The sequence below is a fragment of the Lutzomyia longipalpis genome, chromosome 1, assembly GCF_024334085.1.
Source record: "Lutzomyia longipalpis isolate SR_M1_2022 chromosome 1, ASM2433408v1".
Taxonomy (NCBI): Eukaryota; Metazoa; Arthropoda; class Insecta; order Diptera; family Psychodidae; genus Lutzomyia; species Lutzomyia longipalpis.
This window is the reverse complement of record NC_074707.1, coordinates 37,188,537-37,213,459: the sequence shown is the minus strand read 5'-3', so window position 1 is coordinate 37,213,459 and position 24,923 is coordinate 37,188,537. Positions and strand designations below refer to the sequence as shown.

The 24,923-nt window shown below is 36.8% G+C and overlaps 3 protein-coding genes across 4 annotated transcripts in view; 2 read left to right on the top strand and 1 right to left on the bottom strand.

Annotated features, from left to right (window-relative positions):
- LOC129787150 (flotillin-2) overlaps window positions 1-24,923 on the bottom strand; it is a 131,420-nt gene that overhangs the window by 64,812 nt on the left and 41,685 nt on the right. The window lies entirely within an intron of this gene.
- Window positions 2,302-9,406, top strand: LOC129787120 (glucose dehydrogenase [FAD, quinone]). Its single transcript, XM_055822449.1, has 3 exons — window positions 2,302-3,488; window positions 7,123-7,373; window positions 7,850-9,406. The coding sequence occupies exons 1-3, from the start codon at window positions 2,995-2,997 to the stop codon at window positions 9,214-9,216; spliced, it is 2,112 nt and encodes a 703-aa protein (XP_055678424.1). The 5' UTR covers window positions 2,302-2,994; the 3' UTR covers window positions 9,217-9,406.
- Window positions 12,934-23,029, top strand: LOC129787142 (glucose dehydrogenase [FAD, quinone]). The gene is made up of 3 exons (XM_055822480.1): window positions 12,934-13,480; window positions 20,263-20,791; window positions 20,855-23,029. Exons 2-3 carry the CDS (start codon window positions 20,645-20,647, stop codon window positions 22,559-22,561), a joined length of 1,854 nt encoding a protein of 617 aa, XP_055678455.1. The 5' UTR covers window positions 12,934-13,480; window positions 20,263-20,644; the 3' UTR covers window positions 22,562-23,029.

Below are 24,923 nucleotides of genomic sequence, written 5' to 3'. Positions count from 1 at the left end.
ATCTACAGAAATTTCTTCAAAAACCACGCCCATATTCTACCTCAATTTCAACTTGTAATAAATAATTAAAATACTAGTTTAATCAAAGACATTTAAATCATAAAATTTTAAATTTCAAAACACAAGATATTTTATTTTTCAATACAAGAGTTTTTGCACAAGACATAATTTATATTAAATGCATACCCCCTTACCATAAGTGAGTGTACAAACGAAAAAAAACCTCAAAATAGCTTCTTGTGGACTCCCACGAATCTTAGTGCATGTAACCAAAAAAGACAATCAATATTTTCTTTTTACACAATTCGCATTCATGTTCAAATGTCGCGGTTCACGACGTATAGAGACCAAAGGGAGAAAGATCACTTTGGGCCAAGGTTGAAACCTCAATTTCTCCAAACACTCTTTCTTTTCATGCCGCTACAACAAACATTTGTGAATTGGCATAAAATTGTGAGCATTTAGTGCATTTTTCACAAGAATAGTAAATGCGAAAATCACCTAAATAAAGCCAAACGGAGCAGAAGAAATATTTTTTTCCGAGACAATTCAGCTACTGATCAGCATGTTGAAACAATAAATAAAAAAAATGAGCATAAAAATTATATTGTGAATGTGTGGAAATTCCGCATAGTGAAAACCTTTGCTACCTACTATTTATCTATCACGTTACACTCAATTATTAAGTTGGATATTTTTCCAATCAGCATCTTTCACTGAACTGTGAATCAACAAAGAGGTGCAAGAGAGGAGGTAAGACACACACGATGTGTGCAAATAAAAATGCCATATATATTGCATTGAATCGCTCAGTGAGAAAAATAATGAGATATGGGTACATTTCACCATCACACCTCTGCTGATCTTACTACACCATCAATTTGACTTGGTAATGTTGCTGGATATGATCAATGTGGTGTGTGGATGATTTGAAATAAAAAAAAAACTGATGATGGCACACGGTAGAGTATGGAATACTGGTCAAGGTTGTATGTAAGTAACATTATAGGCTCTCTTTTGTCCACTATGACTCCTTCACTGCGCATAGAAAGTACACTCAATGATCGGCCATAAGTTATGCAAAGAGATGATGTATTATTTGCGAGAAAATTATTTATCGACTCTATTTTAATTAATGACTGTGAAGGTAAGAAATTATTTCTCCTTCCGTTTCTTATTTTTGCAAAATATTTCTCCTTAGATTTCTTTCAATTTCATTTCATTTGCAATTAAATTTTCATTTCTTTCACCAGGTCATTGATGAAATAACCTATTATCCAGCATCTCATAAAATTGCTCAATAAATCATTAATTGTCCCATTTAGCGAGAGATTTCGTACAATTGCAAAAAAAAACTCATATAAATGCCGCATATTCATCAATTGCATAAGAAGAGAGAAAAATTTGCAAATGCCTAAATTTTAATAGAAGATGATCAATAAATTGGAAATTGAATAGAAAACGCAATGAAGGAAATAATAAAAGGTTAAAGGTTTAAGAATTTCCTGAATTTTATAAGTTTTCATGAAATTGAAAAGAATTTGGTTCCGAATAAGTCTGCTAATAATAATTTTAATAAATATCTCAGATATAGGAACCTGGAAGATTAACCTCAAGCTCCGAATCAATATTTCTTTAATAATTTTTCGATTAAGTAGAATATTTACCTGATACCTTTCATGAAAATTTCATTGAAATATAAGAGAGTTAAAAGGTCTTACATCTCTCCTCCGTAATTTCATTTTGTGAATGAATTGCCTGCAAGAAATTCTTCACATCTCACGTAGACACTTTTGTGTGGTGCAAAAAAAATCCTTTCACGACGGGTGCAATTTATGGGAAAAGGTCACGTGTGGAAACTCACCTGAAATGAGAAGAAAAAGGAAAAATGTTTATGAAATCAGCACATCATAATTTCAAATTAATCAATGATTTCATAAAATGCAGATCAAGTGGATGACCCTCGCTTTCATTTTGCTCTCTTTTACTTAATTTTATTTCTTCACCTGCGGCACTGCATATCGCTTTTTATTCTTCTTTCTCAATCAAATTATGCTTCCTATGCTTTTCCCAACCCCACCACCCGCAAAAGAAATGTGCGCGCGCGGAGACGAAAAGCAGGAAAAAAAGCGAGACTTCAAATATTTCAATTGCATAACTGAACGTGTTTCATGTACATTTTGAAGTCGAAGGTATTACACCTCGTGCACGAGCACCAAACGAGATCTCTTTGGCGAAGAAGTGGCTTGTGGTGGAAGGCCAAAATGCAGTCAATACAGCCCGAATGAAATCACCGAGCGAGCCAGTTTATTTCCATCCATTCGCCAGTGCGGACCCCAAAACCCCATAAGCTCCTCCGGCTCCATCCATATTTGATGCGATCGCAGAGAAAGTGGTTTTAACGCGCCGATTTTTGCCTAGTCGTCGTAAGCTCCGTGTTTAGTGGCAAAAGTGACGAAATTTACCTGTTGATGACCAGGTGCACGTAGGCAGGCGGATTTTATACCTCACCACAAGGAGTGTCTAAACTATCTACAGAGAAATTTTGCGATCTTTCCCTCAAATTGTAATCCTAACGTAATCTCTGTGCTCTCCTGAAACTCATCAATTCAACCAATTGCAAGATGAGTTATGACTGCCCGTGAGGTGTTAATCACTCAACATTGAGTGCTCCGCACAACGGAGATCTGCGGCAGTTCTTGTGATAAATACTCTTCCGCGACTACTTCAGAGGGTGTTCACAATGGCAAACAACTTCCGCGACAGCATCACGATCTTCATAGAAAAATGCCAGATGTGCCTCCAATCGTCCTACGTGATTGATTTATGTGATAAATTTGTGCACTACGCGAGATTTTAATGCCTACAGATCACCCCAAAGATCACCTAGGGACACCCCTATATCCTCCTCCTAGTTTCAAAAGACTCCACAGTGAGTGTATGTTAATTCAAAGTGATTTGCAAGCAAGTGTATTTATAGATTAGGGATAAAATATGACAATTCCTGCAATCTCCGTGGGAGCTGCTGTAGTCAATGTCATCCCAAAAATTGTCCCGGCCCTGGGGGCTGCAAAGGGAGCCGTTTCGGCAATTGGGAGTGCCGCATCGGCTGTTGCTGGTGCGGGGAAAACTGTGATTGGGATTAGTAGTGCTGCCAAAGCATTCGGTGGAGCTCTCTCTGCTGCTGCCGGTTTAGGGACTCTCGGCAGGCTCGCAGTCCTACCCCTCTTGGTCTCTTCCCTCATCTTCTACAACTACGATCTGTATGATCCCGAAAATCGACCCTTCAACGTTCAAGAAGTCGACAAAGAGTATGATTTTATCGTGGTTGGGGGTGGATCAGCGGGATCCGTGATGGCATCACGATTATCGGAAGTCCCAGGATGGAAAGTTCTTCTTCTCGAAGCTGGTGGCCATGAGACTGAAATCTCAGACGTTCCCATACTCTCTCTCTACCTCCACAAAAGCAAATTGGATTGGAAATACAGGTGAATGTTGCTTTTAGCATTGATATACTTTCGACATGCCCTTTTTTGATGCAAATACCATTGCAAAATTCAAGGGGTTAACTGCTTTTGGAAATTTATTTCAAAATTAAAAACGATTGCATACAAAAACTAAATAAAATTTATTAAGTAGACTAGTTGTTAGATTTTAATTTTTTTTTGTTGTGAGAATTTTATTTGCAACTATATTTAATACATATATTCAGCAATTGTTATGACAGAGATTTTAATTGATTTTATTAGTAAATTAGTGAAAGATTAAAAACGTTCTTAGGCACCATTTTGAATCTTTGAGATTTTTTAACATAATCGATCATAATTCAGATTCTACTTAACAGATTTTTATCAGACTAGGTTTCAATGAGAGATTCGATATTCTATAGCTCTTTTATTCGCTAAAAATACCTCAATACCAGGGTAAAGTAGAGTTTAACACAAAACTGCATTTGTTCATTACAAAAAGAACAAAAAATTATTTTTTTTCTACGTGCTTTTTTTATTAAATTAAATTAAAACGTCAAATCTAATAAATCAAAAATATCTGTATTAATGAATAAAATTTTGTATAGTGCAAGTTTATATTTTCGCTTGACAAAATCATGTTTTGAAATGCCCCAATGCCCAGCCTCGGGCAATAAAGTGTTAGATAATCCAAAAAAATATGAATTAAACCAGAAAGTCATGAAGGTGTTTTATGTTGTACTCGAAATAAAGAAATAATAATTTTTATATCTTCATGAGAAGAAGTCAAAAAATCTGGAATGCAAATTGTGTAAGCTATAAACCCCCTGAGGAAATAAATTTGGACATTCACTTCCAGCGACACTAAACGACCTCTTTATTAAATAACACCACCAAAAATTTTTAATTTAATTTTGCCAAAAATTTAAACTTTATACTCATTCCACCTACAAAACGATTGGTGAATATATATTTATTTTCTTGAATAAATCTGGGATATGCTCCGCTTGGCATTGACGCACTACAGCGGTAAACAATTCGCAAAATTGTGTAATCTGCGTTGGGAATTAAAGAAAAACTTTCTTTTTCATCTCACCGGACAATCTGCCAGCCTTTCCTTGTGGCTTTATCATCTTTTCCACTAAATATTGTGGGTTTGCATTTAAATGCGCGCAAAGTGAATGCACCTCTGATGGTGCGCAACTTTCAAGAGTCAGTCGCATTGAAAATGAGAGGAAGAAATTGGAATTTCTGATTGAGAATGGACGGTGTTTGTTATGCAAGGAAAGTTTATAGTCAAAACATCAAAATAAATTTATATTTTAATATAAATGGGGGTTAAAAATCTCTTTAAAATTTTTGAATATAAAACAATTTATGTTTTGAGATTACAAAAAAAAATTTAATGACTAAACTAGTTTTGCAATTAAACTACCTACTTGTTTTTCATGAGCTTTTGGGCTTTTCTTTGAGACTTTCTTCAGAGTCTAAGTTAAAAGACCTTGCTAGATCCCTTTTCAATACGATAAATATTACTCAAAATTGAGAGAAATATCAAATCTTAAGAAGGTTAAAGAAAAAATGATTTTCTTGAAAAGTTAATTAGAAAAATAAACATTTTCCCACTTAAACAACTTTGCAATTTTCCTTCCCCGCATGTTTTTAGCAAAATAACCTTTAAAATGCAATGCGTGATTGAATTTCATTGTTAATTCATACTAAATGACGAAGTGAAAACGAAAGTTCGATGAATTTTTGATTTGTAGCGCCTCTCTTGTCTTTTCTTCACCAGTTTTTTTTTACCCGGCTAACAACAAATATGTATGTTTGTAACCCTACTCTATTATTCCAATTTAATTTGACAAATTGTATTAGCGCGTTGGTAAACAAACCTGTAGATGCGTTAAATACAGTAAGAAATGACACGATTTATTAAATGACCAAGAAAATGCTGGCGCGTGTCTAATATTTCGAAAGACTTTTTCTGTTTTAAGACCAAGACAATGAAATTGTGGCTTTGAATCTACACGAAATTTCTCGAAAAAAAAATGTCCAAAAAGAGCAGACCACCGGGTAAATTTTCTGTGAGTCAGATAAGGCCTTTGACAATAAAAAGTTGTTAATTAAATTAAATTTAATTAAAATGCGTCTCCACCACTTGACAGATTTTCCGCGATTTCGCTACACATTTCACCACACTAATGAAACGCTTTCTTTTTTTATTATTCCATGCTAATTTACTCATCTTTTTCTTGAAGAATTTACTCATTGACATTCCGTGGTAATCAAATGCGTGCGCTTTGTCACATATATCGTCTTGTTTCCCATTGCGCAATATAGTTTTTTTTACCTGAAATCATTTGCTTGTTCTGCGCAATAAAAATTGCGTGAAAGACATCAAAGTACGATAAAAACATTTCTTTTGTTGCTTCTTGAAGAAAACTCCACATGTGACCTACAAAATTTCCAATTTTTATGCAATCAAATTTGCAACACGTCTAATGGAAACAAATTGCCCCCCTGTAATTAATTTGGCATCTCAACTGCCTCCCAACACCCATCAACTACTCATTGTGGCATCAAATTATTTTTTATATCATTCCAAAGTTATAAACATTCACACGGAATGGCAATTGGAACATACAAAATGTCGTTGAGATCATTAAGATTTGAATAATTGTGATTTTGCGCAAGCTTGAGAATTGATCTTAACGTCTTGCTCTATCTTTGAACAAATAAAATTACCAATTAAGCGAAAGAAACGGAAGCTTACAAATAGAAATCAAATGTTTTACAAACTCTAAAGCAATATTCCTCTTTTAAATTTTATTCTCAAGTATTTTGCAATTTGGTAGGTACCTGACAATTAAGGTCAATTTATTAGCAAAAGAAGAAAAAGTCAAAAGAATTTTTACTTCTTCACTTGGCGCAATTAGTTTTGCCGAAACACCGCAACCAATTAAATTTAAATCGCCTGGAATACATTAAACTTGATCCACAAATGGGAATTTCAGAGTTTAAGTTGCAGAAAAATTGCTCTTGGCATTTGATTTCATTTTATGTGTATGTTTTCAAAGTGAAATGCCCAAATTTCACAATCAAAAACCCACGAAATGTGTAACAAACAGCCACAAATAGCCCGTAAGGAATCTGAAAGTCTACCGCGGGCGCATTGCTTGAAAGCTTTGACAGTTTCAGTTTAAAATCTCGAGAGAAAAAAGCAATCAGAGAGTTATTAAGTCACTTCAGAGCCATTAATAAAATATAAATCAAAATTTTAATTTTTTTTTGGCCCTATAAGCTGCCGAATTTATCCGCCGATGGCCCTCTCTTAGCTAATACAATTGCAAAATCAAACATACACCATCATTGTTCACGATCTATTATCCAACACTCTCTTTTGCTGTTGATCTTTCGTGATTGAAACCAAAAGTTTAAGCCACGTGGTTGGAGCCGCGCGTCTCCAACGGCCAGACGTGTGTAACGCTCTCAAAGCTCCAACAAATTGGTACAATGAGCAAATACGACAAGTTCAAATACTCATACCTCATCACTTTGGAGAGGCACAAGAGAGAAACAATGATTAACCTATCTGCAAATATGATTAACAGACGCGGTGTTTCAGTAATTGCTATTAAATTGTATTTCCATGCAGGACACAACCGCAGAAGAGCGCATGTCAGGCTATGGTTGATCAACGATGTTGCTGGACACGAGGGAAGGTCCTTGGTGGATCCAGCGTGCTAAACACAATGCTCTACATTCGTGGCAATAAAAGGGACTTTGATCAATGGGAACAGCTGGGAAATCCCGGATGGGGCTATGAAGACATCCTTCCCTACTTCAGGAAGTCAGAGGATCAGAGGAATCCCTACTTAGCTGTTAACAAGCGACAACATGGAACAGGTAAAGATTATTTAGGAATTTATAAATGTCTCTTAAATCTTGTTTTTAAATTACTAAATGATAGGAAAATTTTGTGAGAAAAGCTGCAAGAAATATCCTTAAACTATAATATTCTCTTAAAAATTGTCCTACATAATTTGTAGCATAATAAACTTTCAAGTTTACCGCGATATTATTTATTTACGTGAATTTTTGCAGAAAATTTTGAAATGCTAAAAAATACGTTGAACAACTTGTTGTACTAAATTCCGACATATTTAAGGCACGCTATTTGATGATAAATTTTGCATTGCTTTACAAATGCATTGGCCGTGAAGGTATTAAACAATATATGTGATTGATTGCACACAGTAAAAGCTCTTCAGCAAGGAATAAATTTGTCATCAATCATTTTTAATTTGCATGTGATTAATGCTTTAAATAAATCTTCAATGTAAATTGCTAATAATTCTTTTTGTTTGTTAATGTCTTTTCAGGAGGCTATTTAACCGTACAGGACTCACCCTACAACACTCCTCTTGGAATAGCTTTCCTACAGGCTGGTGAAGAAATGGGTTATGACATTGTGGACGTAAATGGGGAGCAACAGACTGGATTTGCCCTATACCAATTTACAATGAGACGAGGAACGAGGTGTAGTACAGCAAAGGCTTTCCTGAGGCCCGTTCGCCTTCGGAAAAACCTCCATGTAGCTCTATATAGTCATGTTACGCGAGTCATAATAGATCCTGAAACAAAGAGAGCTCTAGGGGTTGAATTTCTCCGGAATGGTCAATCTCATAAGGTTTATGCAAAGAGGGAGGTAATTCTCTCTGCTGGGGCTATTGCATCCCCACACTTGCTTATGCTTTCGGGGGTAGGACCACCGGAGAATCTGCGAAAAGTCGGCATTCCGGTGATTCATCCCCTTCCAGGAGTGGGACAAAATCTTCAGGATCACATTGCCGTGGGAGGATTGGCATTTTTAGTGGATAAACCCATAAGTGTCGTCATGGGTCGTTTAGTGAATTTAAATTCAGCCATTAGGTACGCCACAACGGAGGATGGGCCACTCACGAGTAGTGTTGGATTGGAAGCTGTAGGATTCATCACTACCAAGTATGGAAATCAGACAGACGACTGGCCAGACATTGAATTTATGCTGACAAGTGCTTCAACTAATTCTGACGGAGGAACTCAAATTAAGAATGCCCACGGATTGACGGATGAATTCTACAACGAAGTCTTCAGTGAGATAAACAATCGCGACGTTTTCGGGGTTTTCCCGATGATGCTGCGTCCCCGAAGTAGGGGCTCCATTGTTCTCCATTCGAAGAATCCCCTGAGACACCCCCTTCTCTATCACAACTATCTCACCCATCGTGATGACGTGAATGTCCTGCGCGAGGGTGTAAAAGCCGCCCTCACCCTCGCCGAAACTGTGGCTATGAAACAATTTGGCGCCAGATTCCACAGCAAGCAACTGCCGAATTGCAAACACTTGCCCCACTTTACGGATGAATACTGGGAATGTGCCATCAGGCAGTACACAATGACCATCTACCACATGTCAGGTACAGCTAAGATGGGTCCTTCGTGGGATCCCGAAGCTGTGGTGGATCCCCAACTCCGTGTCTACGGCATAAAGGGACTGCGAGTTGTGGATGCGAGTATAATGCCCGTAATTACGAGTGGAAACATCAATGCCCCAGTTATAATGATTGGTGAAAAGGGTGCAGACATGGTGAAAGAACTCTGGCTGCAGGACACCCATTCATCCTACCGTGGCCGAAGGCATCTCAATGAAACAGCTGATGCTGCAACTAATACCACTGAAAATGATGCCACTGCAAATGATGATTAGTCAATTGAGATTTTCTAGAGGGAAATAATTTTTCCAACAACTCATCCTTAACTTAATTCAACTTGTATTGTATAAGAAAATTTGAAAAGAAAAGCCAAGATAGAGAATATTTTGTAAGTAAGAAATGTGTAAATATTTTGTTGCGCCTGTAATTAAAGTTATGTAAATAAAGAGTCGAATAAGAACAGAAGAGGTTTTATTTATTAAAAGCCGCAAGCAATAAATCCACTTTCGTTCAGTGACCTGATGTTTGTAAAAATGCAACTTGAAATTGTATGTTGGAAAAGCTCCAAATGCTTTGAAAGTTCATTACGCTTAACCAGGCGTCTCCACTGCACTGAGCAGTATAATTGAAAGCAATTCACCTTGTCAATTAAGTTTGTTGCTTTCATTTCTTACTTTCACTTTCTATGAGAGCTTTTGGATGCAGATAAAAAGGTGAATTGTACTAAAAGTTACTTCGGAATATAGCGGCGTATGTCTTTGCTAAAGGTGAAAATTAATCCGTTGAATTTAAAAATATTAATTAGGTTTTCAGTGTTAAACCTCGCACACACTAAAGGGGTTTAGTGTATTAAAAAAAAATATCTAAGCATTGAATTAAATGTTTATTTATATCTAAAAATAATTAGAACGCAGCAATGAGAAATTATTGTGACTCTAAAACATAAATCAATCTAAAGAATATTTAATCATTAGTTAAACGATCCATTTTTAAAATCATTTAACTGCGAAAAACTGAATATCGAAAAAAATAACAATATTTTACAATTATCATTAATTTTTAAATTAATATTCGCGAGGAGCTATTTCATGTGTCTAAATGGAATTATTTTATACAATTTAAAAAAACATTAATCAGAATTTTATTCTCCATCAACAAATTGAAATTAAATCCTCGCTGTTATTAAAATTTTCAGTAGCTGAAAGTGCACTGAATATATTGCATACAATGAGCTCTGTTTATGCGTAAACTCTCACCAAAGACATCATAAATGTTTCCAGCATATGCCTGACTTTATGGTACTTTGCTAAAAATGGCAAAATTGTGTGAAAGTATTTCCAATTCCATGTGATTTCTCAAATGAAATGGAAAGCATAATCCAGCGGGGCAGCATATTCTTTGTCAAATTAACTCTACACCGACCCCAAAAGCCACCGGGAGTGCACTACATCGTGTTTAGTGCGATAAAATTGGCAGCGTGATTGAAGACCTGTTCCTGTACACGGGGCATATGAGCAAAAACTGCAATTTTACTTTCACTATAGCACAAAATTCGCCAATAAATCTCCCCGCGTGTACGATTGAAATGTACGCGATGATGTGACGACTTCATGGACCGCAATTAGCATTAAAATATGAACCAACGAAGAAAATGAACTTGACTTTGGCTACAAATTTCTCAATAGAGCAACAAAGAATCAAAACGATTAAATTGCGACAAAGTGGCGGATAAATGCCAAATACTTTTTGCTACCTACATGAATTTACAATTGAAGGTTAAGCTTCCTTTATTGTTGAAAAACTTTCTTCAGAAAATTATTGTCTTCTCATCTTTTTTTCTCCCCGAAATCGTCATGTTTCCCCAACAAATGCTGCCGAAGACGTAACATTGAACTTGACTATCTTTTCACTTATAATTCACGCAGCTGGAAAAAATATATATAACTGTGATTAATAATCCACTTGATTTTTTTTATTGATTCTTCTCTCGCTTCGCGCGGGGAAATAATCAAAAATATGTGCACGAGGAAATATTAAGAGACTTTCACTGAATTAATTGATTAATGAATGGAGACCACTATCAATGGCACAAATATAATAGGATAATTAAATATTTGATCTTCAAAATTAGAAATTTCCCTCGAAAAAATTGTCATTGGATATGTTGTTTTTTGGTATGATTTAATGGAACTAAAATTCGTCCGAAAAGCTTTTTATACTTAGCTACTGATGCTCTTTTTCATGTACATATATTTCACCGTCGCACCTTAATTTACTTCACACTGTTCCTTCCGTGTAATAAAAAACCATCTCATTTGATAATAAATTAGGGGAAATTTATTTTCAAACCCTAGAGGTTGGTTTTATCCGTTTTATCGCAATAAAAACAAAATCTATATCCACACACATAGTTTTCCCGTCCCTTTTATCATTACATCAAATTTAGGAAAAATTTCTTCTGACGGAAGAAGTTGGAATTATCATTAAATCTTACGAAATTGTAGGTAATTTTCTTTCATGCCACAGAATAAAAAATCGTTTGTAGAAATTGCCCAAATTAGGTGAGATTAAGCATTAGTTTTATGACTCTCTGTAAGAAATACTTTGTTATGCCTTTGCTACGTATTACATAAATTCTATTAATTTTCACAACTTAGCCATAAAAAAATGCATTTAATTTGCCTAATTCTTCTTGACATAGTTTGTTTAAAAAAAACTTATTTTGCTAATGAGAAATTCAAATTTTAATAGACCACAGAGAGCTGAAACAGTGACACCTAATTTTACCAAGACAAGTAAGAAGCTATTATAGGCATTGCTGGAAAACAGAAGTGAATGGTTTTCTTCTTTGCTTCTAACTAGTTTTCTAGACTTTATGGAGCTAATGAAAAGTTTTTTTTAGTCGGAATCGCAGTCGGGAGGAAAGAAAGCACGCCTTTTATGCTTTCCAGCAACGTTTCGGCAAATTAATTGTCATCTTAACACAAATGCTCTGTTGTACAAAGAAAATTATGGATCTATGTTGCCTAAAAAGGTCCAACTGTTACTGATAACTTTTACTGAAAGATGGCAAGCCAGGATCGCTCTAAAGGTCTCCCAAAGTACAAAGTATCATTAATCAAAAAATCTGTAAAAATCAACTACAGTTGTTAGATTAGACATATCTAGGTTAACTAACATTAACGCATGATCTTCTTCATAGCAACATAAGTTTATTTGATATTTTCTTCACGTTTTGGGATCTTTGAACGGTCATTACTTACTGATAGACGTGCTCTGAACTACATTTACCAAAAACGAACTGGTATGAGCATATAAAAAGGTGTGACAGTGCAATCAAGTGGTTTTGCACAGATAAGGCGTAGCAAATTATCGTGATCTCTTAATATGTCAGTGAAACTGTGAAGATCCAATATGATCGTATATCCATTTCTTCTAACAAAGACGGCGATATCAATAAAATTAATAAATGACTCTGTGTATGCATTTAATTTTCCCCGACATAATTTTATCCACTATACTTTTCTCAAATCATTTTACATTGTCTCAAGAGGAAAGTACATATATATCTATGTATGCTCTAGTGGTGCAGTTTGTTTCTTCATCTGATGATCTCTTTGCAAAAATGCACCAACGACATGAAAATATTGAACAACTTTCCATTTCTAAGTCAACTTTTTCAATGGCACCGCGCTAACTCTGTCACAGTAGAGTCTGTAGGGTGATCCCCGTTCGAGAAAATGCGATCACGAAGGAAAGCCACCTTTTTTACAACTTCTTCAATTTAAATGATCACCCAATCGATGTATATTGAGAGAAGGAAAAACCAGACCCCCAGTTGGTGAGAGAGATGGAGAGAAATTCCATTAACTGGAAATCAAACTCGCTGAAGGCTTCTTATACAATGTGCTTTAGTATAAAATCAAACAATTTTTGTACTCACACAGCCACGGTGTGGCCTCTGGAAAAAGAGAAAGACCCATGGAAGTCGACGATGCCTCCCTCCCCAAACGACGACGTAGATTTTTACCCACCAGAGTCTCTTTCTCCTTTGGTCTTGTCTTCCATCATTTTACCAACATCTCCCAGACAGATCGGACACGAAAGCGCACCAAGCAAGGAGTGAAGCAATTAAAGTGTAAAAGAAAAGTTCCATTCACAACAAAAAAGAAGATCAAGTGATTGCCAGCGCAATAAAAGTGACAACAAAATATTAGTTATTAAACTGAGGATCGCGTGAGATCGCCAAACGATCACCAAAATTTGGAAACAAATAAACTTTCTCACCTTCACACAACAACGAATTTCCATCAATTAGTGTGACTTTTAGCTGAATTTCCTGTGTGTACATTGTGTAAGAGTTAACCTATGTGGAAGTTTCATTGAGTGATCTTGTGCCATCGCCAAAAAAGGTTTTTTTTTGCTATCTGAGTGTGTGATCACCACTGAGAGGATCTTTTTGTGTGGAAAGTGGAAGTGAAAATATATAGCAAATAGAATGAATCCAAATTTTGCCAAAGGATTGTTTCAGTGACAAATGTAAGTTGAGTATGATCACGGTGATCACTTTCAAAAAAAAAGTTCATACACAACGCATGATCTCAATTTACACCAAGATCTCAATTTTGCAAGTGAAAATGCTGCATGATTGTCACATTTGCAGCACTGTTGTAATTTTTCCATCCATTCAAAATGCACAATTGTAGGGTCAATGATCGCATAGAGTGTCACTCGAGTGATATTTCCTCTGAATTATTTTTTTTCTTTCTTCAACAACTTCCCACCGCGTTTCATCCACGATCTTGCACTTTTTATTGCACTTTTATAGCCCATCCACACATCAGTAAATTATATGCATTTTAATCGTATAGGGCAGACATGGTGGAAAACCACACGGAGATGCTAATGCTGAATTTATTGGTGTTTGATCTTTCTCTCTCAAATTCATGACTCGTGAAAATGTGTTTCTTATGTTGGGAAGAAACCTTTCTTTGAAAAAAATAAATAAATTTTTCAGCATACACATGGGTTGGCCACCTCCCTCCCCTTCGTCTGTATTAATTTCGAAAGCAGTGAAATTTTTTTCCTCATTTATTAATATTTGTTTTAAAAATTTAAATGTATTCTTATGCGATCGCACGTGTTAAGATCAGTTGAGAAAATGATTTTTTTGAGAAATAGAAAACTTTTTCTAAAGACGCCAACACGAGAAAAAACTAAATAAGAAACAATGAGGAAAAAATAGATCTCATATAGCAAAATTTTGGTCAAAAATTCCAACTCTCACAGACAATCAATGTGTGAAGATCGCAAAGAAGAGGAGAGAAGAAGCATTTCAATTAATGAGGATAGAAAATTAGGAAAAATTAAGGTTAGTGCGTTATGCGAGGTGAGCAAAAGTGTTGAAAATGTAGATCAGCACGCGATCAATTGCTTATGCGCGACCCAATAAAATCATTTTTCTTTTGACGCTATAATGCAGGTGGTGTTGTGCCCATCAAGTGGCTACAGAGCTGTGACTTCTTCAAATTTTCTCCGCGTGTCAAAAGAAATTTAGAATTCGTATCACACCTAATCGCGCCGTCTACTTCTGCATTCCAGCTGTGAGGCATCATGGAAATATGTTCAAATGTAAAGAAAACCATTTAGACACACTTACACTGTGTACCCATGCGAGTGCCACAATAAATCTTTCTAATAGGAAGTGAAACTAAACCGTGAATGCTGCAAAGATTTACTTTAGAGGTCATGAAATTCCTTAATCAGGACATAAACTTTAAAAAAAAATCCTGAAGGTTCTTTGAAAGTTTTGAGCACAAATTTGAAAGAATAAAATAACAGAATATTTGCTAAACTGAATTGCACTTAAAAAAAATTGTCATTACTCAATTCTCCCAAGCTAAGGTAAATGATTTCCAATATTTTGCAAGTAAATTCCGCGGTTAAAACTTGCAAAGAAATATTGACAAAATGACCAATGTGAGAGGAAAAAATAATAGAAATGTCCATGGAAAAATTGCACCACCCACGCAAATAGGACAAAATGATTGATTTCAAAATTTTCACCGCAATCTATTTGGCTCACCCTGTAGGACAAAAGTGTTTGTGCGCACCTCAAAGAAATACTAATGATAATGACATGTTAAAATATTTGGAGAAATTTGCACAAATACACATCAATTTCTTCGAGACGCATCAGTTGATGACTTTTTTGACCCAAAACTCTTTTGAAATTCCAAATAGACTCCATTCTCTCAGGCATTAAAATGCCGTAATCGCATTTCCTTCCTGCTTTTTGCCGCTCTCTTAACACTCTTAACACAGAATTTTAATTTTTGTTGAAGCAATTTCGTGGTATGCGGTCGCTTTTTTAGCTGTGATTCTTTCTTAAAAGAAGCACAGCTTCTGTGTACACTCAAAAATGCAAAGTCGTCAGATCGGGCTCAAACTTGGGATGAGCACGAATTAGGGTCCCCACATTCCAAAAAACGTATGCGCCAAAAATCTTTCCGTCCGGCCGTCCGTCCGTCCGGCCGTCCGTCCGGCCGTCCGGAACCTTTTGCTAAATTACAAGAGAACGGTAATAGATAGAGACTTGCGGTCAACGGCAAAGTTCATATATCGGGTGGAAGACATACGATTATGATGTCAAATCCACCCCCCCACCCCTCCGTCCGCCATTTTGAATAACTGTTAAATTTTGTTTTGCTTATATCTCAGTCCCTGTTATAGCTAGAGGTCTGAAATTTTGATATGTTGTAGGGCCCATCAAGACCTTTCCAACGATAGCTCATTTTCTAAAATCGGCCAAGCCGTTTAGCCAATATGGCCGCCACAATTTTTCATCGAAAATCGGCCATAACTCGAGAACGGCTTGACCGATTTTGATCAACTCGGGCTCAAATGAAAGATATTAACGAGCCCTACAACTGCTCGAAACATCGCAAGTTCAAAAAATGTCCGCAAGTGGCGCTGAAATCGAAAACAACATTTTCGATGTGTTTTCGATGAATATCTCGAGCACCGCTTTATAGAATTGCTTCATATTTTGATATGTTATAGTTGACTATAGTATCTATCACCATGCCAAAAATGAAGAAAATCTATGTAGCCGTTCCGGAGATATCGCGTTTTAAAGTTTACATGTCATATCTTGAGTTGCATAAGTCCAACGCCCCGCGAAGCGGGGCGTTTTATATACACATATAAAATAAAATAATATATATATATATATAAATGCATAGATATATACATTATATATACATATAAAAATGCAAAGATAAATATATATAAACTGCAAAGATAAAAATTAAATATAGCATGGATGGAACAGTATAAAGCGAAAGAACGGTAAGTAAAACTTACGGGCTGTGATTCTTTCTTTGTCAGTGAAATGTGAAATTGACGGAAAATTGAGGATGGGCAAATTTTGAGGAAGGCTTTCTCGCGTACCGAATCACAGCCAACGCCCACGATTAAGGCTTCTCACAAATTATCTGCGCGTTGGCTGTGATTCGGTACGCGAGAAAGCCTTCCTCAAAATTTGCCCATCCTCAATTTTCCGTCAATTTCACATTTCACTGACAAAGAAAGAATCACAGCCCGTAAGTTTTACTTACCGTTCTTTCGCTTTATACTGTTCCATCCATGCTATATTTTTTGGCTGTGGACACCCGCGTGCCCAAAAAACACCAATACTTGATGTAATAGAGGTCTTTTATATTCAATCGTGAGCGTGAAAAGGAGATTACTGTGAGAAAAATAAAAGATTGGTGGTATTGAATGAAAGTGAAATGAGATTCGCAGTATTTATCTTCCGCCTAAATACACATAATATTCCGATATAGATGCAATTCAAAAACATGCAATCACACAGTCTTTTCTCCGTGACTTTTAAGGTGTGATGGAGATGCCACAGAGGTCTGTGAGGAGAGATTTTGCAGACACAGTCACGTAATTTTGTGGCTACATCTGCGGTTTATTAATAGTTTTCAGCTAACTGGTTTTTATTTAAATTTTTAGAATTCAAATTAGACCGTTTAACGGAAATAAAGGATGACATTTAAGTTATGAATGACGTAAAATAAATGTCAATGTCAAATTTTTGAATTCAACCGTCATCACATAATACAAAAGTAATTCAAATGACTAAATTACCTCCCCAGGTGAGGTCAATAAAACATTATTTTGGCATTATTCTTTTCCCACAAAAGAATGTTTTTTTTTTGTCACAAAGCAATTTCAATGTGTGCATTCCGCCATGAAGATTCAAGAATAAAAATGAAAACCGAACAGAGTTTTAAATGTGTTGAGGAGTAAAAAAAAGTGAAACTCCTCCGAGGGAGGCACAGAAAACATAACATAAAATGCAATATATATAGCTTCGTCGTATCGTAAAGTTTCCTAATAATAAATGCTTCTAATGCGATTGTTATAAATCAGATGAAAATCGCATATGTATAAATTATACAACAGTTAATTATTTTCAAGAATATTTTTCTTTTCATGCAACATTACGGGCTTTTTCTCTCTCGGCATGCACCGTCTCATAAAACGCTCCTTTTACCCACTTCAATTATGATTTAATTCTCCAATCACCCAAAGCCCTACCACGCGTCTCATGTGAACGTTTTTTTTTTTCTTTGTTCACCTGCAGTCGCTGCACCCGCCAATGGAACATACAAGTGGCTATGGTAATAGCGTTGATGATGGCGTGAAAGTAAACAATTAGATGTACAAAATGCTCCTCCGCCGAGATCACTGTTCAACTCTGTGATCTCACCATTGTGCAACAGCACTCTACCTACAACTTGTACAATTTCCCAGTGAGATATCAAATTCAAACGCTTAAATAATGCTTTTCTCAATAAATCACAATGTGCGAAAAATTATGCATTAATTAGTTGGTGTTCCACTTCGTGGCCAACACCAAGTATTGTAATCGTCGGATTTTCCGACCACCTCAGATCGGGCTCAAACTTAGTATGAGCACGTTTCAAACAACCCTCTTTCCAAATATGGTGGTGGAAAATTTTTGATCCGGCCGGCCGGCCTGCCGGCCTACCGGTGCGCCAAACTTTCCCTTATAGCCTGAGAACGGTAACAGATAGAGACTGCCGGTTTGAAGTTTTCTATAGAAATGTGGGTGTAAAATTTCATTTTTTCGCATTTTCAAAATTAAAGATGGCCGCCGTCTGCCATTTTGAATTACTGTTAACCACTTCCCTTATAGCTAGAGGTCTGAAATTTTAATATGTTGTAGAGCTCAGTGAGACGTTTTCATCGATAATTCATACTTGAAAATCGGTCGAGCCGTTTAGCAAATATGGCGGCGCAAAGCAAAAAGTGTTTTTTCGATATAATTCGAGAACGGCTTGACCGATTTTGACCATCTTGGTATCAAATGAAAGGTATTGCGAAGCCCTACAACTGTTTAGAACATTTCAAGTTTCAAAAATGGCCGCAAGAGGCGCTAAAAACAAAAACAAAAATTGCCTAACTTTAAGGGGCAATATCTCCGAATCCCCATTAGGCAAATCTTTTAACTTTTGATATGTTGTAGCAGGACTAATAATTTTGCACCAGTCCGAAAATGAAGAAATTCTATGTCGCCGTTTAGAAGATATAGCTATTTGAAAAATTCTTGAATTTGAAAAGTTCTAAGAGCTATATCTCTTGAACCGCTTGACCGATTTTGCTCATCTTAGTATCAAATTAAAGGTTTTGCAAAATTCTACAACTTTCTGAAACATCATAAACTTCTAAAACGATTCCTTCAAGACGAAAAATGCCCAAAAAAAATTTGTGAAACAAAAAGTCGCCATTTTGTGTTCTGGAGGTGACCTTAAAAATTATTGAAATTTATCTCAATTTATAGCCTGTTTTAATACCTTTCCAAAACTAGTCAAGAAATTTCTGTAGGTCTCATAGAACCAGAGATATGACCATTTTTATCCATCAAATTGCCAAATTTTACAAAAAAAATCACCTTTGCCTACTAATACTGCTCACAAATAGTATTACAACGCATAAACAAACTTCTACACGTTGTGGGACACCAACTCTTATAACTGGACGCGTTATGATTGACTTTTCTTCTCAAACATTCCAATTAAATTGCAATCAAACACTCTATAATACAAAATGTTACTATCATCAATTTTTTTTAGCTGTACGAAAGGGAGGAAAACACGAAGCTACTGTTGTACTTTCAAGCCACATCACGGTAAAGAAAGAAAAATAATTTTTATCATAATACCAATTTGCAAATTTATCAGAGCAGATTGGTCGGCGGGATCACTCAAGTGTGCTATCGTTGCATCATCCATCATAAACGTATCTTCGTCTGAAAAACCGCAATAAACGGCAGAAGAGAAAATTTTCGCGTGGAATGCCGCACAGAGAAAATCCAAGAAAATTAATCACGTTTTAGATTTGAAGAAAAAAATTGCTTAATAAATCAATTTCACTTTCATTTGAGTTTAAACACTTGATGTCTCGCAGAAGTGGAATGCTTGAGAAGTTAAATGCTTAAAGAGAAGAAGCATAAAATCCACCTGGAAAAACACTTGAAAACCGCCTGCGCAGAAACATTACCAGATGATGGTGTTAAGTCGACCCAAAATGAATAAAATTGACATGAAGTGGAAAAGAATTTTAACGAACTCTCTCGGTGTTTAAATTTATGCTGATTTTTTGCATAGTTTTTTTTTAATCTTATGTTATATGTTGTAATCGACCGAATTTAAATTGCCACAGACTTGAGCTGCTAAACTTAAAAGTCTCAATAAACCTACTTAATTTTTTTTACCAACTCAAAGATAAAAATTAAAAAAATTATTGTCTCCACTTTCATAAAAAATCATGAAAAATCACCAATGTCTTGCAAAAATTTAACAATCAATCATCTATTTGCATCCTATTTCACGTATTTTCGCGTTGAAAGAGTGAAATGTTTAGATTGACAAAAGTAGCATTTTTTTGTACCTCTCAAGGTGACGCCGTGTCTCAAATAAATGTTAAATTGGAGATAGAGAGAAGGCAGAATAAAAAAGACGCGAAACTTTCGAAAGTAAACACTTTACTCAATGGCTGTATTACGAAATCTGCGGCATGAAACGCATGTGATCACAGAAATTGATTGTCACACACCTTGAGCTCAACATGGCTATATCTCTGTGCACTTTGGGAGCAATTAATGCAATTGAGAGCACATTGGTGAATGTCAATGGCAGCGTCTTCCTAGGAAGACTTTCTTTTGCTTCCACGAGGAAGATTCCTCCTAATTAACCTTTCCTCCTATTCTTCTGTTTTCATTTCAGATTGAAGCTCCCACATAAGATGGGCCAAGAAAAGTCACTTCCAAGTAGATGCAATTCCGTTCAAGATTACCATTCATCGACAAGCAGCAGCAGTGGATCAACAACAACGCGCTCCATCGCGTCAACATCAACATCCAGTTCACGTTACTCATGCAAAAGTGTCGAACGCCAAACAAAGTACCTCAAGGAGCAGTTGTACATAAAATCCTACCTGGATATTGAGGAACAAGATCGAGACGCAAAGAAGCAATTCACCCCATCCCGTTCCAACGGCATCCGGAACTATCGACCGAAGATTCTGGGCGAGAAAACCCCAACGCCAGCACACCAGGAGGTTGATGTATGGATTTAGGTGGCTAACTACCCTCTCCACTTCTTCGCAATGGCTTTTGCTGTACTCTCAGCTCTCGGGGGAATTACAGCAGCTCCTGTCGCTTTTCTAAGTCTCATCCCCCTACTTATGGTTGGCATGAACTACTATCGCTACTACAACTATGATCCCGAAGCTCGAGTTATTGATACTTCCTACGTAAGTTCCTCAACAATTGATCTGAAATTATTTTTAAAATAACAAAATCTTTCTCTCCTGCAGCTTCGTCGGCACTACGACTTTATTGTGGTTGGAGGTGGTTCGGCTGGAGCCGTTGTAGCTTCTAGACTATCAGAAATCGCCAATTGGACAGTTCTTCTCATTGAAGCAGGTGGTGATGAAAATGAAGTCACAGATACCCCACTAATGGCAGGCTACTTGCAACTAACTGAATTTGACTGGCAATACCAAACACAACCACCACCCGATGGAGCCTACTGCCAAGCTATGATTGGCAACAGATGCAACTGGCCCCGTGGAAAAGTCATGGGGGGTTCAAGCGTCCTCAACGCAATGGTGTACGTGCGTGGAAATCGCCGTGACTACGACTACTGGGAGGCTCAGGGCAATCCAGGGTGGAGTTTTGACGACGTTCTACCCTACTTTACGAAATCCGAAGACAACCGAAACCCCTACCTAACGAAAACTCCTTACCACAAAGAGGGAGGCTACCTGACAGTTCAAGAGGCACCTTGGAGGACACCCCTTTCCGTGGCATTCATCAAAGCTGGCATGGAGATGGGATATGAATATCGGGATTGCAATGGGGAGGAACAGACGGGATTTATGCTTCTCCAAGCCACAATGCGACGTGCCAGTAGATGTAGTACATCCAAAGCCTTCATACGACCTGTACGACTAAGACAAAACCTCCATGTTGTCCTTCACTCACAGGCTACAAAAGTCCTCCTAGATGATCGACAACGCGCATACGGGGTTGAATTTCAGCGAAACAATAAACTCTACCAAGTTCTCGCCAAGAGAGAAGTCATCCTCTCAGCTGGAGCTCTTAACACTCCACAATTACTTATGCTCAGTGGAATAGGACCTGCAGAACATTTAACTGAGCACAATATCCCCATAGTGCAGGATCTACCAGTTGGGCACAATCTGCAAGATCATGTTGGTCTCGGAGGACTAACTTTCATCATTAACGAACCCATTTCCGTCACAGTCAATCGCTTCCAGACAGCTCCTGTCCTACTTGAGTACATCTTAAATGAACGAGGACCTATGTCATTCCCCGGTGTTGAAGCTGTGGCATTTGTCAATACAAAGTATGCTGATCCTTCAGGGCTCTGGCCCGATATTCAGTATCACTTTTCCCCCAGCTGCGTAGCTTCAGACCGTGGGGAGAATATTAGGAAAATTCTAAATCTACGCGATGGGGTATTTAATACGGTCTACAAACCAATAGTAAATGCCGAAACGTGGTCTCTATTACCCCTTCTTCTGAGGCCACGAAGTACAGGATGGGTTAAGCTGCGCAGTGCTAATCCCTTCGACCCGCCTGTACTCATTCCAAACTACTTTGCCCACCGGGAGGATGTTGAAGTCCTTGTGGAGGGTATCAAAATTGCCGTCAATATCTCTCAGACGCCCGCTTTTCAACGATTCGGGTCCCGTCTGCACAACATCCCAATGCCAGCTTGTAAGCATCTGGAATTTGCATCTGATGCCTACTGGGAGTGCTGCATACGACAGTTTACCTTCACAATCTACCACCCAACGTCAACGTGCAAAATGGGCCCAAGCTGGGATCCTGATGCTGTTGTTGACGCCAGGCTGAGAGTCTACGGGATTCAGGGACTACGAGTTGTGGATGCAAGCATAATGCCAACCATCATTAGTGGCAACCCTAATGCACCAACGATTATGATTGGCGAGAAGGCATCAGACATGATTAAGGAGGACTGGGGAAGGCTGTAGGGATACCCCTCTGTTGCTACCTTTACTTGTGATACGCGTTTAATTGAAAAGTTCTAGAGAATTTCTCAAAATGAAAGTTACGTTGTTTTTGTTAGTGAGAAAAATGTGTAGAAAAAAAAACTTTTCCCTTCTTTTCGAATGTTTTCCTTTTATAATGCGATACTGTGCACAAAAGAAGCCAGAATGATCTTCGTTTAACGTGTTATGTAAGAAAGAAAAATTCTCTTTATAGATCTTAATCAGTGGTGATCACGATAGAATTGAAGATCGCTACGATCATGTGACATGATACTTTCGTAATTTAATATATAAAGTTAGCTAGTCAAAAATTGAAGCAAAAAAGAACGTAAGATCACACACATTAGACACGAAATGCAGTAAAAGTATTTTTTCGTAGTAAGTTTTATAGATTGTATGTACTAAATCCATTAAGAAGCAAAAGAAAATAAAGAATAGTGCTAAATGAAACCTGATTTTTTTTAATTTTCCTCTTATGCAAACCCTTTTTAATATCCTCGTAATCATCCACGTATAGAATTGGCAATGAAAGTGGAACACATACCTGGAAAGAAAAAAGAAAAAAAACTTGGTAAGTTTTTTTTATCTAATATATTGATTGTGAAATAAAATGCGATAAACGCAATGACGAAACATAAGAAATCTAGCGAATAAATGGAGCTAAACTCCCGTAATCGATGCATTTGTCCTACATTTCTAGCACGATCAGTTATGGAAATTCCAGGGGGAAAGTTGGGGCTGAATGCAAGAAGAATTTATCATCATAATTTCTTGTTCAAAGAAACTTTTTTTTGCGTGAAATCCCTGATCGCGCAACATCGGCAGAAAAGTTATCTCAGCAGCATATATGTGTGCCTCTGATCACGTAGGTAGGTACGCAAAAAAAGATCGGATTGAAGCAAAGAAGAGAAAATAAATCAATAGGTGCGTCTCTACCAACTTCACTGGTGTTTTGGATGGTACAATTGATGAATGAGGTAAGTTATAGCAAATGGTTTGTCTTCCGGCCTATTCATCTCTTCTCACCCAGAAAGACTAAAATGATCGTGCAGCCTAAAACAATTAATTGCAAACATGCAACTATAGTGCCGTTGTAATTAATTAATATTTCTTGTCTGTACCACCCACTTTTCTCAGCAAAGAAAATCTCCACATCATCAAATCGCATAAATTGATTTATAAAAAAATCTCTCAGCACGCGATCATGCGGTGTGGTAGTTGTCTAAAAATTATGATAAGTAGGTAATAGAGAATGTCTTTATCTTGGAAACTATTTCTTTATGATAAAAATCTTCATTTTTTGATTTGATTAGGTAGTTTAAAATATTTAGAGACTTTAAGAGAAAGGCAGGGATTTGAAAAAAATTTGCACCGATCACTGATCAGTTAGAACTTTAGATTAAACAATTAAATCAGTACAAATAGTGCAGTAATTTGTAAAAATAAATCGATTTATCAGTAATATGTTCATTAGATATTATTATTAGATAATTGAGTACTTTTTAATCAACAAACGAATATGTAAAAAGACTGATCAAGAGAATATTTCGACTGATCAAATGTCTTTTTTATTTTTTAGCGATTATTCTTGTGGTTCGTGATCAAGCAAAAAATAATGCTACATCTCAAATTATTTTTCGCCGCTCAAAGAAAATACGTCACTGATCATTCGACATGTTTTACTGATCGAAACGGATCGAAAGTTAGTTAGCCTTTAGCAGAGACACCCACCCGATCGCAGACATGATCGGAAAACCGTTTGACCTAGAGTCTCTCTCCGGCGCCTTACTTCTTATTCGCATTCCACTCTCTCTCTCACACATTTGCTCTCCCGCCGTTTTTCAACACAAACACACAACTCGGAAGCACGTGAATGAATAAATACAAATGAAAGTGCAAGTTGAGAAACCAAATACCACTAAGGTGGAAGGAAATGTGCAAGTGTACGTTGATTGAAGTCATGTTACCTAACACTTTCACTTGCGGCCATACAGCGGCCTTTAAAAAATTCTATCCAAACAATGTTGCATAGCTGGGGAAGATCGCGATCGCGATCGCTTTTTTTGCCGCGCTGCCTCTTTCTCCTGTCAGTCTGTGGGGCTAAGGAATGCCATTAGAAAATGCAAGAGGAGGAAAAAAAAGTTACTAAATCTCTTAGGATCATGTTAATGAATTCCCCATGAACATGCGGGCAAATTAGACTTGGTCAGTTAAAGTAAAAGCCCTTTAGGGCATCTAGATAAATGTTATTTAGCAAAATACATTGTTGGTTTTCATAAGCATTTGAAGGAGGATTGAAGAAATTTTTAAAAAATAATGATTTAAAAAAAAAAGTAAAAAAAAA

Coding starts and splice junctions, on each gene's coding strand:
- LOC129787120 (XM_055822449.1), top strand. CDS start 2,995: ATGACAATTCCTGCAATCTCCGTGGGAGCTGCTGTAGTCAATGTCATC. Junction 3,489..7,122: donor AAATTGGATTGGAAATACAG/GTGAATGTTGCT, acceptor ATTTCCATGCAG/GACACAACCGCAGAAGAGCG. Junction 7,374..7,849: donor CAAGCGACAACATGGAACAG/GTAAAGATTATT, acceptor ATGTCTTTTCAG/GAGGCTATTTAACCGTACAG.
- LOC129787142 (XM_055822480.1), top strand. CDS start 20,645: ATGGCTTTTGCTGTACTCTCAGCTCTCGGGGGAATTACAGCAGCTCCT. Junction 20,792..20,854: donor GAGTTATTGATACTTCCTAC/GTAAGTTCCTCA, acceptor TCTCTCCTGCAG/CTTCGTCGGCACTACGACTT.